Source organism: Meleagris gallopavo, chromosome 2, assembly GCF_000146605.3.
Source record: "Meleagris gallopavo isolate NT-WF06-2002-E0010 breed Aviagen turkey brand Nicholas breeding stock chromosome 2, Turkey_5.1, whole genome shotgun sequence".
In the NCBI taxonomy this organism is placed as follows: Eukaryota; Metazoa; Chordata; class Aves; order Galliformes; family Phasianidae; genus Meleagris; species Meleagris gallopavo.
This window is the reverse complement of record NC_015012.2, coordinates 70,455,366-70,471,875: the sequence shown is the minus strand read 5'-3', so window position 1 is coordinate 70,471,875 and position 16,510 is coordinate 70,455,366. Positions and strand designations below refer to the sequence as shown.

The 16,510-nt window shown below is 44.0% G+C and overlaps 1 protein-coding gene across 1 annotated transcript in view; it reads right to left on the bottom strand.

Moving 5' to 3' along the window:
- LOC100549507 (single-minded homolog 1) overlaps positions 1-16,510 on the bottom strand; it is a 41,598-nt gene that overhangs the window by 11,967 nt on the left and 13,121 nt on the right. Inside the window, exons 2-8 of the mRNA XM_010707591.1 lie at positions 15,397-15,479; positions 14,600-14,689; positions 14,387-14,495; positions 14,209-14,294; positions 13,225-13,424; positions 13,018-13,124; positions 12,236-12,383 (exon numbers count right to left, since the gene is read on the bottom strand). Coding sequence (XP_010705893.1) covers positions 12,236-12,383; positions 13,018-13,124; positions 13,225-13,424; positions 14,209-14,294; positions 14,387-14,495; positions 14,600-14,689; positions 15,397-15,479 — 823 coding nt within the window. The remainder of the gene's footprint in view (positions 1-12,235; positions 12,384-13,017; positions 13,125-13,224; positions 13,425-14,208; positions 14,295-14,386; positions 14,496-14,599; positions 14,690-15,396; positions 15,480-16,510) is intronic.

Here is a 16,510-nt window from a genome sequence, read left to right as displayed (position 1 = left end):
CATGGCTTTCTAAATCAGCAGATGGTGCAACAAAACAGACAGTTTCCTCATCTGCTGTGTTCTCTGTTCATGTACAATGTGTCTCAGAAATGTTTACAAAGGCCTCGATCTGTTCATGAGACATGTTAGGAGAAGAGTTTGCAATCCCTTTATCATAATCCTGAACCAATCACAATAGCAATGCACCTCTTCATTCGTATAAGAAATCAAACTTCATGATACTAGTCTGAAGTGGGAAAAAAAATCTATTGAACTTCACTGCTATGAAGCCACACTGTCATTCTGTTGTGTGACCTCAGAGATACTCTGTGCCTCAGTTTTTCCATCAGCAATTGGTGATTCTCCTTAAAATTTACTGAGTGAAAAGCCCCATAAAGCTCACCAAGTTATTTGGAAAGACCCTCCAGAAATCTCTCAAGTGGTTGTTTATCACTAGGGCACTTAATGGTTAAGCACTGCATCTAGTTGGAGAAGTATCTGTATATTGGATCCCTTCACTGAGTGCCAACCACCTATTTATCCCCATAAATAGCATAAGCAGCAGTAGCTGTTTACATCTTGTTGACTTAAAGTTTACAGCTTCTTCAGCTATGAGATTCACGTACATGCTATCGTGTTTCTGTATTTGCTCTTAAAGATAGAGCAATCCAAACCAGGAAGTTCAATTAGAGGATTTGATACGTTCAGGAAAATTGAAGCATGAAGTTTCCTATTCAGACCATGTAACATAAATGCCTGAGGATATTTTCTAGAGAGCTACTGTCAGAGAAATTTTATATTTTCCCTGATTGGTTTTTCGTCTCAGAGTGCGGTCATTTAACTGTCAGTTGGAGTTAAATATAATGTTCTGACCTCTAGATAATCATGGTGTAGCAGAGCTTTCAGCAGTCTGAAGGTACAGTTTGTCATTCCCAACTACGTCTCGCCATCTCTGGCTCCAAAAGGAGCTCTTTTTACATTGGTCTTTATTTACTAAATTTTCTAGATAAAAAATATGCACCAGGGATTTACTATTGCTTGTGAATAAAATGCCTAAGATATCCTAGGATAATTACATAGAAAGATAATGATCATCTTTAGTTACATATAGCACTGACAGAAATACTTTATATAAATAAATAAAATATGAAGAACTGATTTTAATTCTGTAACATTCATTTTTACCGGGAGTGCTTTCTTTCAAATGTGCCCAGGAACACAATCATCTAGAAGTCATGTTTGGTGTATGTTTAGTAAATGTCATGCTAAATGGAGAAGTGTATTTGACAGGAGCTTATAAGGATTTGTATATGTTGTAATCTGCCTGATAATGAGCAATTGGAATTAAAGTGAATAGCTTGCAATGCTTTCTTTTCTGAGTGGCCACAAAACAGTTAAGAACAGAGCCCAGTGCAGCATTTTATCTTAAGGCGTGTTTAACCTTGCAGAACTCTGTGACTCATCTCTATAAGTGTCAGCTTTGATTAAAACACTGCAGTGACTTCTTTGTAAACATTTGGAGTTTTCCATTATGTTCACCTGAACACTCAGGTAATATTTCTGGATAAACCAAAGGCCTGTTAAATGAAACTTTAAACAGTGTCTTATTTTTTCTGCCACAGACACCTTTTCAACCATTCCATGTAAAACAATGTCACTCCAGTGCATGTGCACATACAGGTACAGAGGATCCCCTCAGGAATTCATGCTACACAAATGTAAATTCTGATATACTCATGGAAGACTGTTTCTATATCAGAGAAAACCTGACTGACAACAGCACAACAGACTGCTTTTACATAGGGTAGACTCGCATCTCCATCTTCTTAATATTTGTGTTAGGAAAAAATAAAGGATGGTACCTTGAATGCCACTGACACCTTTAGGACACTGATCTAGTAGCCAGTTGCTCTGAATTGAACTCTCACCCTCCCATCGACTGCTGGTGTCACACTGTGCAAATCATGTATCACAGGGTTTTTGAAAGCACTTGGCACTTGCCTGAGCTTACCCTCAAGGAAGCCAGTGGGACTCCTAATTTGGGTAAGGTCAAATTTAGCCCAGATCTTATCACTTCCGAGAATCTCTACCTTAATCTTTCTGAATTCCAACTGTAAAAATTAGGTAAAAAATATTTTCCTGTGGGAATCACTTCTTTTGTGGAGAATTTTTTTTCTGTCTGGCCTATTAAACCAGTTTTTTATTTGAAGGAATAATCTCTCATTACCAATGCATATGGTAGCTATGTTACTAAGCTAAATCTCAGATGCTGCCCCTGGCTGCATATCTACCACATGCAAGAGAAGAAAAAAAAATAGAAAAGATAAAAACACATTGTCTGAGAGCAATACTCACGGCACTATTGAGGTAAAGCATGTTTTTATCATTTCAAAATTTTCATGTGTTCAGTACAAATGTTTTTACTATGTCCTATACAATTAATCCTTGATTGAACCTCTTCCAGATAGTTAATAATTAAAGATTTCTTTACAGTTGGTATGCAAACAGTTCATCCATGCCTATTACACACCAATTTTCACAGATGTGTTCTTTAATTGGAGTCATTTATTTCTAATCTGCTTAAGCCTTCACTAGTGTAATGCTTGACTAAATATACATTAAACTCACTTACTTAAACTGCTAAAATAAATTTGTATTCTATGAATAAAAATACTTGACTGAATACATGTAATACTATTGTTATTGTGTACCCAACTGAGCAGGAATTATTTGAAATAGTACGACATATAGCTATATATGACAAGCTTGGAAAAAAGAATTTGAGAAAGACTGCTCATAACAGTTTGGCAGAAATTATAAAATAACAAGTTTTTAAATCTTGAAATTTACTATAGTACAGTAATACAAGCAATGTGACCACTGAAAGGAACTCTTCATAATTCTCATTAAGGATGTTAGGTGTTTTCACTTTAAAATCTATGTACTGTGTTAGAGATAAGAGCCTCATGACCAGCTCCAGGATAGGAAAGTGGCTGAAACAGAAAAGAAACTTTAAAGAAAATTGACTACTCTGTATTTTGTAACAACGATTGAAGTGATGGCACAAGATTGGATAAAAATATTGTATACTCTGATCACACCCTTTGAAAACCTCAGAGTGAGACAAGGATGATGGTCTTGGAACAGCTTCTCTATGCAGAACAGATAAGGAGATTCCTTGGGAGGAAAAAAAGAGATAACGGAAGAACAAGAAAAGATGTGTAAACTGTGAGTGATACAGAAAAAAGATGTAGGAAATAAGTGTTCACTTTTTCTTCTAATACAACAACTGTGGGGCTGTCAACACAGGAAAACACTGACAACAAATACATTCAAAGGTGTCATCTCTTTGTAGTGTATCCTTTGAGCTTTTTGAAGGCTGAAAGAAAGTGCTGGAGAAGCATTATTGCATGCTTGCCCTATTTTAAAACTCTTTCCAAAGTATTTGCTACAGTCACCTTCAGTATGTATCTGATCCTATTTAGCTTCTTACATTACACTGTTCACCGTAGTTGGTCAGTAATTTGGTACTTCAGTTGCTTTAAAACGGTGCAATGAAGAGTGGTCCTGACAACTTGTTATTACTTTCAACAGTTTGCTGTAAATGCTAATCTATTCTAATCTATCATGTTTGATCATCTCCTCTGTGTTCCCCATAATTAAAGCTTTTGTTGCAAGAACCTTCCTAAAATCCTGAAGTGAACACATCAATAAATTAATTAGCTTTACTGTGATAATTTAATCTTATTTGAGAAGATGGATTATATCTCATTTGACAGACTTTCTGATTATCTTTTGTGACCAGAGAATGGTTTATCTAAGAAAAAACAAAGTGCTTGAAAAATTGGTTCACTATTCATTCTGCTAGTTCCCTCTTGGCAAATTTCCTATCTGCATGCCTCATAACATACTTGTCCATCATTCTAGCCTGCTTTTCCTGATCAACTTGGTCCCATAGTGCAAAAGCATGTTAAGTCCAGGATGGTTCATGATCCTGATTTCACAAGGAGGTCCCACTTACAGTAGATCACTTTCATCAGATTCACCCTTTCTTGCCATAAGACTTTCTTCAGAAGAAGCAAGATTTTTCTACAACAAATGTGTTTCCTATTCACTGTCTAGAGGCCCTCAGCTTTAGTCAAGGGACAGTACTTTGTCCCTCCAGGTCATTTTTTGTCATTCTCTGCCCACAAAGCAAGTAACCATGATACATTAAGAAATGCTTTTCAACTGAATCTTGAAGGTAAGGGAAGAAAGAAGGGCAAGGAATTATGTTTATTTTTTAACATTTGAAAATGGGGTTTGGTCACTTTCATTATTATTATTTTTACCTACAAATTAATCTACTTGTTTCCTCATTTACAAACCTCTCTTGCAGCCAAAGCCCATCCACATTATTTGTTTACTTGTGCTTAGGGCTCTGTTCAGGACTGGTTTTAGCCAATCTGTTTTCACTGTACATCTATCAATGTACATACACACACAACCTAGGTGCATGGAGAGTCTCTGACTAGGCTACTCACTGCTCCTGTGCAAATGTCCACAGCATAGATACAGATTATCTCCACTGCCAACCTATAATGGTCTCTGGACCAACACTGCAGTAAGTTGTCATTGAACTAAACGTATTTTTGATTTGTATTTGTGCAACAAATTCAGCCTATTACAATATATGATAGTTATTGTGCTTTCGGTGACCATTTCTGTAGCACATTTGCAGCACACCACCCAGCATATCATACCCGTGCTAATGGTGCCGTACATATTCTCTCCTACTGCTCTTGAACTCGTTAGATAATGGAAGAATGGAAGCCCTGATTGCATACTCCTATGTTAAATTACACACCCGTTGGTATACAGTTTACTTTGAATTGAAGCCACACCTCCACTCCCATTGCTGTTTTTCACAGGAAGCACTAAGGAGGTTGATTATCTTTCAAAAGATGATACTTTTTCTTTAACTCTCCTAATCACAGCTTAGAAACAACAAAATTATTTGGGGGAACAATATTCAGCAGTTTGGCTGCAAATGCTAGCAAAATAAAAATAATTTTAAAAAGTAGGTTATTTATCCCCATATCCAGATTTTATTTGAGCAAATATTCTAGTTGGTTATGCCTTGTGAAACAGTCAATAAAGATTGTTTATTTGTTCTGTGTACAAAACAGTCTTTGGAAACAGCAAGAGAAAAACAGCATGTAATGCCTTTGGGTGGATTTCCATTAACCATGTCCTAAGTCAGAGAGTTTTCTGTACCAACAGTCTAAGCTACAAGCTGCCAAACATTGTACAGAGAGAACTGAAAGCCACAGGCTACTTGTAACAAAGCTGCCCTCAGGGCAGGCTCTCCATGTTGGCTTTCTGGCCAAAAGCACAGAGATGAGAAGGGTGAATGTGGGGATGGGTTTAAAGATCTTCACTGTAGGTGATGCCAAATTAGCTGCACAATACTAGGGGATATTGCCAGACTTGAGTTAACCAGGCATTTGAGTTTCCATAGTTGCACTGAAACTTCAGCAGATAATAGCTGTTATTTTCAACATTGCTGCCCTCGAGATTTATACACAGTGGTTTGTAGCTGAAAAACTCCAGCTGTTCTTCATTAAGTCCCAATTCAACATAGTAATGAACATGGCCTTCCAGCCATCTCTATTTGGCAAAGACAAGAAATATTCTTATTTCTATGTGTGCGCCTAAGGTTTTGTTGGTTTTTTTGTGTGTTTTTATTTAGTTATTTATTTCAAAACAGAGTACACAAGCATATAATCATGCACTGAAAGTTACGTCTAAGCACTTTCAGAGCCAGCCAAGTTGTCCCAGTTTTGTCTAGGGTAGAGTTAATTTTCCTCCTAGTAGCTGGTGGTGCTGCATTATGGATTTAGGATGAAAATAATGTTGTAACTCACTGATGTTTTAATTATTGCTGAGCAGTGCTTACACAGCTTTGGGATCTTTTCTATTTCTAGTAGGGTCCATCCAGCAAAGAGTTGGGGGTGCACAAGGAGTTGGGAGGGGACACAGCTGAGACAGCTGACTCAGACTGATCAAAGGGATATTCCGTACAATATGGTGTCTCGTTCAGCAGTAAAATCTGAGGGAAAGAAGAATGAAGAAGGATGTTCAGAGCAGTGGTGTTTGCCTTCCCAAGAAACCACTACTCGCGATAAGCTGCACTTTCCTGGAAGTTACTGCACATTTGCCTGCTGCTTGGAGATAGTGAAGGAATTCCTTGTTTTGCCTTGCTTGTGTGCACAGCTTTTTCTTTATCTCTATGGTCTTTGTCTCAACTCCTGAGTTCTCACACTTTCTGAATTCTCTCCCCACCAGTGGAGGGCAAGCAAGTGGCTGTGAGGTACTGAACTGCCTGCCAATGTTAAACCACAACACATGTGCTCAAATTATTTAGTAAATCAGGACTTCTGTGATTTAATTGCACTAAGTGGATGACAGCAGAAAAAACAAGAGGAATAAATTGTGTAAGTGTGTTTAAGATCATGGGATTGACTCCAGACTGCAGTCGTCACAAGCCTCCAGAGGGGTCAGATTCTGTACCCTTGTTCGCACAGAGCGATGCCTGCCTCCATAAATAGTGTCATCAAAGCGAGTGGGCTGCCTCTGAAGTAACCTACTGAGTACGAACATGTGTGCTGGAGCCTAGCCCATGCTGTAAAGTACAAAAGAGAGGTGAGGGAAGGAAAATTAGATTTTAAACAGATACTTGCCACCGTTGAACGGACAAAGGAGATTTATTTGTTAACACTTAATTTAGGACATTTCTAGATGCCATGTTTTTGTGCGTATGAATAAGAACTAGCAAGAGCACCTTAAGGTAGAAGGAAGAGCCTACTACAGAAGCAGCTAAGTAACCTATCACACCTGTTGCGTCACATGGTAATTACAGTGATACAACATGAGAATCAGCAGTACAGAGATGCTGCACAGAGCAAACATGCAACAGATTAAGGAAACAGAAACAGAGCTAGTAAAACTGTAAGCCTGCTGAAGGAATATGCTGCTGCTGTTAGGAGAGTGGGAGCCAGTTCAGCACTCAGTTGTGTTACTGAGAACTGGCAGGATAACAGAATCATAGAATCAACAAGTTTGGAAAAGACATTCAAGATTATCAAGCCCAATCATTATCCTGATCTACCAAGTCCCATCACTAACCAGGTCTGTGCCTATGTTCCATGATAATGTGAAAGAGTACCTTTTGGAAGCAGCTCAACTGTACGGCCTGCTTCTTCTGCACAGCCACTGATACAGTTCAGACTGGATACAAATGTAACATGGTAAAATCAGCAGACACTCTTCCAATGGCCTTGCTTGCATTCAGCCCTCTGAACTATGATAGTGTAATTGGTTTTAACCCTCAGTGCCACAATCTGTGCTCTCCACCTCTTATGTCTTGTAGAAGGATCATTGGGGCTGACCCCAAAAGGGACATGGGCACCCAGAGCTGCTTGTGCTGTTCACAATGCTCGTTTGTGCCATTCAAGGTGCTGAGGGGCAGAGCAAGGATAACGTGCAAACATTCTCTCTAGCAGAAACACCTGTGCTCCAGCACACAGTGCTGTGCCTCTGTGCAAAGCGAAATCTGTGACAGTTTACCTTGAGCCATTAACTGTGGCATTTTAGGAGTAAGAATCCCTGTAGTGGGCCTTGGAACTTTCGTCAATGGAGTCAAGGCGGGCAGATGGAGATAGTAATTGCTTTAGCTATTGCTGCTAAATCTGCTGCTCAACATGTCTCACCCCTAGACAATCATTTTACAAGATCTGTAATTCAGCATTTGGAAGCAGCAAGTTTCCAAAGGCCGTAGCAGCCAGCACACTGAATGGGAGAAGGATGAAGTGGAAAGCATTTCAAGTCACATTTCTTACTTGGAATACAGATTGTTCCTTGTAGTCCTGAATTTCACACCGCCTGAGACCATCAGTAGGCATGCATTTAAACTAATGACTGTTTTGTTCTCTCCTGTGGATCTACACTGCAGTCCTTTAATCCTCACTCTGCCAAATAAAACTGGGTTCAAAAAAGCAGCGGCTGCAGACTCTGGCACACAGTTTTAGTGCCTCAGCCATTACCGTCACCTGGTTTAAATACAAGCATAGAAATTTGGAGTGAATTAAATAAATGGTAGCTAAGAAAGCCCCTACACGAACAAAGAAGAACTGCAGAAGCATATTGTGGACACCTGGAAAAGCCTGTCTCCTATTTGCAAGAAATATATAAACAGTGTTCCAGGGAGACAACTCTGCAATAAAAACTATGGCAAACAAACAGAATATTGCATTGAATAGTTCAAGAGGAATCCTTTCATGCTTTTTTCTTTGAGGCATGTGCTCCTCGAGAGTTCTGACTGATTAAAACAATTATATTATGTTTTTACTTTGCTAATCAGATCATGACAGTGATGGAAGGCATTCTAGTCCTAGGAAAAATGCTTCGCAGACTGAATAGATGAGGTGGGATTCAGTTCTGTGCACTGCAAGTGCCAAAATTCCCATTAATGCAGAGAAATGTAAGGAAAAAGCAGCAGGTCAGATTTGTTTCTACTACTTAAAACTACTGAAGGAAAAAAGTAAAAGTAAGAAATACCTTGTTAAAGTCAGCATGCCTCGTCTCAAGTATTAAAGGTAGATAGCTACTCTTACTTGTATAAGTCATTCCTCTAAGGAAATGAGTAAAGGTGTGCAGTATTACTACTGTAATAACTTCCCCAGTTTATTCACTATCCTACAATTCCATCACACACCTGAGAGATACAAGCCATGTACCTTGGGCTGAGAAGAGTACTCTGCCACATGTCCAAACAGGTGTATTTGAGACAAATGCTTAAGGAAAGTGGGACTGGAGATATGGGAATACGATGTATGGATGCTCTTATTGACTGGAAACAAGAGGTGAGACCTGGTGTCCCAGAAACAGGTCAAAAAGACGATGGTTATGAAAAGCAATGGAAATATTTCATTGTGATTGTCCCAGAATATTGTAAGAGCTATGATTTCATCTGAAACATGACTTCCCCAAAGCCTGTTTAATATGCCAGGGAGGAGAGCTTTCAAAGTCCAACTCACCACACAGAATGCTATCACAGTGTTGACGCAACTATTTTAAATCTGGTAGTACACAAAGCTATAAATAGTAATAATTTAAAGTTGAAGACTGCAGATACAATTAACTGTTAATTCATCCTAAATTGCATTTACCACATTGTTACGTAAAACATTCATCAATATGGCATTTATTTGTGAAATAATCTTTCAAACAAATCGCATACTTCAATTTGTGCTTCTAATCAGCCAATGCACAATGTAATGTGAAGAGGGCAACTGGAACTCGTATGTACTATATCATCAACATAAATTAGTCATAATTAAATACCTAATCCATTTTATTGCTGCACGGTTTTATCACTACATGGTACAGCTATTGTTATTCTTTCAAAAGCTAAAGAACGAGGAAATGTATATAGGAAAGCTTCCTTAGATTTCTCTAGGGACAAATTATTATAATATTTGTTCTTGCTCAAAAAGTCAAAGGATTTGCACTTTACTTTACCCATTTGTTTAAAGGAAGGTTGTTTGCCATCTAAATATAAACTTAACTTCAGCAGTTACATTCTCTATTAATTGACTCATACTCAAGTCCCTTTATGTGATAAACATGCACAGCTAATAATCAATAATATGGCAAGAGTGTGTACAGAACAAATAAAAGAAACAGATATTCTTTGTCTGTGCTCACGTATGCCAAGCAGAATACAAAGAAGAACAAATGCTGAAATCCTTAAAGGTCGTTTACATTAATTTTTTTTACACACTCTGATTACACAAAAAATAACCTTCCCTCTTGTTGCTCACAAGCGCTTGCCACTGTACCTATCCAGTTCAGTATATATATACTTATTAAAAACATTTGTTCTCAATTCTGGAATTCACTTTCGCAAAGCTTAGGATTTATGGAAGATGGAAATGGTTCCTTTTTTATTTTCTTAACTGAATGTGTGTTTGGGGAAGGAGTCCTTCTACATAAACCCTTTCTCATTCTTTCTGTTTTCCTCCCACATACTGCTCGGGGGAGCTCTAAGGAGAGGCAATGCCTCTCAGCCTGCACTGGCACAGATTCCCCAGACTGGGCAGGCCCCTATACCACCCAGCATCTGTTTGCTCCTGCCCAAAACATCACGTTCCTCCCGGAGTGAGAGAAAGCTTCTTCTGCCATGAGTAAATGAACCCCCTGCAGGACTTTGCCCAAGTGAAGGATACCATGCCAGGGGACAGACAGCTGCCCCTTCAGCAACCTCAAGAACATGTCCAATGCTGCCCAAAGCTGATGGCCCTTTTGGTATGTTCACCCAAGTTCACTGTACACCAGCACTTCCTATTTTCAAAGGAACCATGGTGAGAGGCATCCCATCTTTCAGATGCTATCCTGCAATCCCACATGCAACTCTGCCATTTCCAAACTCTTTCCAGTTCCCATAATTAAGGGGCAATATGCAGAGGTTCACCATTTTTTTCTTCTGCCTGTTCAGTTGACCACGAGGGTCTGTGCCAAAAGCTGCACCCACACACCTTTCAGCTAGCCCTGGGCCGCTGGAATGAGCCACTATCACCCTTAAGAAGCTTTAGGAACCAGAGAATTTATATTAAATGCCTTAACCACATGCATACTTTGAACACTATAGGACCTGTACTCAGCTTTGCAAAGTAGAGACCCAATGAAGAGGCAGTCAGAGTGGGTAAGACCTCGACCAATCTGCACTACTAAAATCAGGGTTCCGTGCAGTCGGGGTGCCCCTGCAGTCCCTGATGGCTGCAGCCGTGGATCGTGATGGACTCCAGCTCTGCCCTCTGCCCGTATTCAAGTCGATGAAAAGCAGCCTTGCTGCGAAGCCGCTCAGAGGGGAAGCTCGAGAGAGCACACACAGCCCTCCCACACGTCACTCCGGCTAAAAACAGCTCTAAATATAACCTTGTTACTAAAATCCACGTACACGCACATAAATACGAAGACCAGCAAAAGGACAGGAAGTCGGTCGGGGCGGAGGAGCCGCGCTATTTCGGTTCAGCCATCTCCCCGCAGCGCGCCTCGAGCTCGACCCGGAGGTGGGGAGGAAAGCCCAGCCCTGTGCCCGCAGCCGCCCCGGGCAGGCAGAGGAATGCGGGCTTCTGCAAGGGGAGAGCTGCAGACGTAGCCCCCAGCAGTCAGAAACCTCTAGGGATGTGAGGAACAAGGGGTTTATATTCTCTCCGTTACTACTAAAGGGAAGCGAAATGACCGTTGAACTCAGGTGCTCATGGAAAAGCGCTTAGAATTGCTGGCAGAAAGCCGAACTAGTACGTCAGCCGCCTTTAGGTTCCTAGCGTTACCGTGCACTGACCTCTTGCCCTGCAGCTCCTCGTGCAGGTGCCCAGACTTAACATAAGGAGCCGCTGCATTTCGGTTGAGTGGCCACCAAAACCGATCGCCACCTGTGCTGCGCGGACCCGAGAAAGGAGACGTCACTGCGCTGCCTCTGCAGCAGCTCTGGGAAGGTCCGGCCGCTCGCCCCTGCTTCCCAAAGCGGTTGCGGCCAGAGGAGATGCTTCAGAGATAAGAGATCACCCGCCCTGCGTGCCTCGATGCAAGCAGCACAGCCGAAGCCCTGCCCGGCGAGCCCCAAATACGAGGGGATGCGTTGAGATAGGCAGTATCTAAGCAGTCCCTCTGTTATTTTTTTTTCTATTGATTCTATTTTATCTTGATTTTTTTAAGTTTCGCTGACCCTTCTGATCACCAACTTTCTTTGTGGTTCGCTGTAAGGATTGCTCTCCAAGAACAAAAAAGAAACCTCGGAGCTTTGATAGAGACTCTGGATGAAATTAAGAACTTCAAACCCCAGATTTTTGAAAAGAAAAACAGATGTCCTGTTTGTTGAGTATAAATAACTCCGTACGTGAAAACCTTTTTTTTCTTTTTTACGCTGCATTAAATTTTATTTAATGCTGGGTGTATTTAAACTGTTAAAAAAAAAAGAGAGAGAGAGAGAGAGAGGGAAGGGGGAGCAGGAAAATCTGCGGGTGCCAAAACCTCTTAATCTCCCTTCTCGAAAGGGAAGAGTCAAGGAAAGCCTTCATGTAGATGTAAGCGCCCTGCTCCTCAGCGTGTGTCACGACCCGACCCCCCCCCTCCAGTCGTCGAGGTTCGGGACCGGAGGCCGCGGCAGGTGCCCACCCCGCCCTGCCGGGCGCATCCCGCGAAGCGAACTTACGTAAGGACGTAGTTGACGCTGACGATGCAGTGCGGGCGCGACGAGCGGCTGTTGTGCACGATGGTGGCGTAGCTCTGTACCCACACCCAGCCGCCGTGCTTGGCCAGGAAGCGGTAGTACTTGGTGGTCACCTGGCCCTTCACCAGCACTGCGGGACAGAGCGGGGAGAGAAGGGCTCAGGGGGGCTGCGGAGCGCTAAGCGTGGCAAAGGGATGAGGAAAGGGTAGCCCGGGCATCCCCTCCCCCTTTGCAATGGCAAAGGCTTTTCGGGGAGATCGAGGACGAACACAGCGGGTGAGCGGGGGGAGGGTGAACCCAACACCCAACCATATCGTCATCGAGATTGAATTCACTCAATGTGGCTTTGGGTTTTTACCTCTTCTCTTGACGTTCTCCTTAAGGAAACTTACCGGAAATTAATATACTTTTTATACATCTATCCATGTATTAATGTCATCGTGATATCGAAATAGAATAAAGGGCTGCTTTCTGAAGCAGGCTCATCGCTGCAGCAAGTTTAGCCACGCAGATATAATTTTGAGACTCGATAGAAGGGGAACAAAAGTGTTTGAAATGCACTGGCACAGCCTTTTCGGAGCAAGAAAAGGTTTTTCCCTGAGCTGGATTCGAAGCGAACTGAACGCCCAGGGTTTGCATAAGGGTTTGCACCCGCCATCAGTGCTGCCCACTCTCCCCCCAGCCCAGAGGTGGACCCTAACACAGCCAAAGCCATTTAGCGGAGGGAGAAGGCAAGGTGAGGTTCTCCGAGCGCAGATCCTTACACAAGTGATGTGCACATCGCAGGTGGAAGGTGTCACAGCCGTGTACGTGATGGTAAAGGGTCTTCTCGATCAGATCCTGGGGCTCGTAGCCGGTGAGCTCAGCCACCCTGCAAGGACAGAGCAGCCTGCGTCAGTTGAGAGGAGGATAGGAGGGACCGGAGCGGGGGAAGGGGTGAGGAAAAGATTTGGAGGCAGCCTCAGCACTACCTGGAGTCTAGGAAGATGAGCTTCATGTCCAGGCTAGCCCGGAACATGAACATGTTGCTGTGCAATTTGATCTCTGTCACGGCGCTGGGCGGCAGCGAGTGGCCCACGGCGACCAAACCGACGTTTTGGTAGCAGCCGTCGAAAGGTGACATGTCCAGGCTGTACTGGCGAATCTTCAGGTAGCCACTGCAGTGGATGACCTGCAGGGACACGCGGCTGCTGGGTGTGGGGGCTGTGAACTTCTCCGCCCCGCGGCCCCCACACCCCCCTACCCCACATCCCCGGTCTTTTCTGCCTTTCCCTTGGGTTGGATGTGGGGTTTTTTTGTTTTTTTTTTTTTTCATACGGTAACTTCTAACTCTCATCTCAGGCCGTTAAAGCCTCAAAGGATTTTATTTTTCTTTTTCTTTTTCTTTTTCTTTTTTTTTCCACTGACTTAAGTGGTTTTTGGACCACCTCCTAACTACGCTTTTATGATTCTTCTCCAAAGGGAAGACGAGGAAGTGCCAAGGCAGTTACAGTCTCTGTAATGAAGAGTGGATGCGTGTGAGAGAGTTTACATGTGTGAGTGTGTCACATGGATAAGATGTATCTATTACTCAGACAGACCAGACACGATCCAGAATGCATCTTTAGGCATAGATTTTAGGTACGTTTCCTCCCTGCATATTGCTGTTATGCACTTCCAACCTCAGTCGTCTATTTTAAGCGTCTCTTCCTGGAGCTATTCCAAGAGATTTCCTTTTGCTTGCTCTACACCGTGTCACAACGTCTCCCGCTTCAAGGTCGGAGAACAGCCCGGGCTGTGCCCGGCCGGGAACCCCGTGCGGAGAAATGGGAAACGGCCGAGCCCTCACTGAAGGGCTGCCCTTGGGCAAGCGGCACTCAGTGCCACATTAAAGAGTGCCGAGCCGGGCCAGCCCAGGGAGCTCAATCCACGTCCACCCCGCGGTGTCGTGGCGGGGCTGTACCCTCCGCACCCACCTTGTATCCCCCGCAGGTCAGCCCCGCGTTCCTCTTGGCCAGTACGCATTTCATCCGTAGGAAAAAGGACCGCTCGATCTCATACTCTGAGGAGAGGGGAGGCAGAGGGGAGGTGAGCGGCGAGGGAAGGAGTCCACGTCCACGTAGGACGATGGGATGTGGGGGGGACACGCTTTACCCTGCACGAAGTGGGAGTGATAGGGCTGGTGGGCCGTAAGCACCGCCGTCATCTCGTCGTGGTCGGCGGGGTGGATGTACTCGTAAATGCTGTTGCCGGTCAGCTCTACCTGTGAGAGAGGAGGAGGAGGAGGAAGGGGGGAAGAGGAGGAAGGGGAGGGTTCGTCGCCGGTGCCCTCTTCTCAGACGCCCCCCGCGCCGGCCCCCAGCCTACCTGAGACAGGCCCAGGTGCACCGAGGCTGTCTCCGAGATGTACATGATCTTCCCATCCGGAGCCACCACGAATATGAAACCGTCCAGCGTCTGGGGAAAGGGTCGGCAGAGGGAGCAACAGAAAGAGAGATGGACACAGACAGACCGACACATAAAGTACCGTCCTCCAGGGGGTTATTCTAGACAAGACGTATTTCCTTTCAGGCTGTGATTATTCAGAAAGCTGGGAGGAAACGGAGCCCTGGGCAGGACTCTTCTATAGCCGTGACCCCTCAGAACTCCCGCTGATGACCACCCGAGAATTTCCGAGGGCTGCCACCCCATTTCTAACTCCCCGGGATTTGAGACCCTGTTAAGCAAACGAGGGGAATGTAATCCTCCCCGCGGAGTGAATAACGTCGGTGTGGGACGGGATCATTTGTCAAGTGCGTTTCAGAAGACGGAAATGGGGCTTCTGGGTGCGGAGGCAGCAGAAGAAACCCCCAATCTATCAAGGAGGTGTCACAGCCCACACAATCCCCCACACACAAAGCATGGATACAGTAACTTCAATATTTCTTACTCTACCTGAACTGCGTTTGTGCAAAGGATTCCGTCCCGTCCAGTCCCTCCCTTCCCACGGTTTTTTTTTGTTTGTTTGTTTTTTGTTTTGTTTTGTTTTGTTTTTTTTGTTGTTGTTGTTTTAATTAAACACGTGAACGGTTAAAAATTAGTCACGGTGGCAACATAAAAGCTCAGAAGAGGGACTGATTTCCTTAATCGTTAGTACCGCGTGGCTGTCGTTCCCGGAGTGGTACCTGCAAAAGATGCGATCCTAGCTCCCGTCCGACATTATCCAGCGGGCTGGTGCGGCTGGAGTGGCCCCAGGCTTCTCCCAGTCCTGTTCAGTTAAGACACACACAGAAAGGAAAGTGAAGAGGTGACAAACCCACTCCTGTTGGCCTATTGGAGCGAACTCTTCTACTTACTTATTTTTTATTATTATTATTTTCCTTGAACTCGCTTTAAAACAGGTATACATACAATCGTTGAGAAACGGGGATGTGATTTCCTTGTACAGGAAAACCTCTTTGGTGGATTTTTTATTAATTTAAATCTAACTCCTGTGGGAGATAAACACCTATTTTTGGTTAATGAGAAAGCTGGTTCCTAAGACCTGGGCGAAACGGCGTGCCCGACAAAGCTGCCCCTCGGGGCGGCCCTTGGCTGCATGGAGCGCGTAAGAGAGCGCCCAGGGGCGTTTGCTGCCTCCCAGATCCCCCTCCTCCCCCCGACCTCAGGACGGACCTGCCCTGTGCTTCGGACTCTGCTCGTTTTATGCAAAGTGAAGAGGAATAAGAGCTGCAGGAAAATTTCTCGGCCGGAGTAAATCTATTTATAGGCAGTGCTTTTTAATGATGCTGTTGCTGAAATCATTTTAAACGGGGCATTTTAAGCTTACGCGACTAAATAAGGATCAAGCAAGAAGGAAAAACAAAACAAACAAAAAACAACAAAAACAAACAAACAAACAAAAAAAACCACAAACGTACAGAAATGCTGATTGACGGCAGGAGAAGGCAAGGTCTGTCTGCTCCTACAGCGCGGGCTTGGGAAGCCGAGCCCACTTTCTCAGGGGATTTCCATGCGAAACGGCAGCGGGCAGAGCGGGCATCCCTTGGTATCGAGCGCCTTCACCTCGGCTCGACAACCGGGCGTGGCGAACAGAGAGGGCATCCCGAGCTGCCCCTTCCTCGCCCGCCTTCTCACTGTTTCCCCCTTCTTTTTAACCCACGGCCCTCAGAAGCCAGCAGCAGCCCTGCGTCCCGGCCCCTGCCCGCGTGTACCCCTCGCCGAGTGCCAGCGGGAGATAAGATCCTTCCCGTGAACTCCTCCGCATCAATTAACGGGGACGCGGTGAAGTTGTCCCCA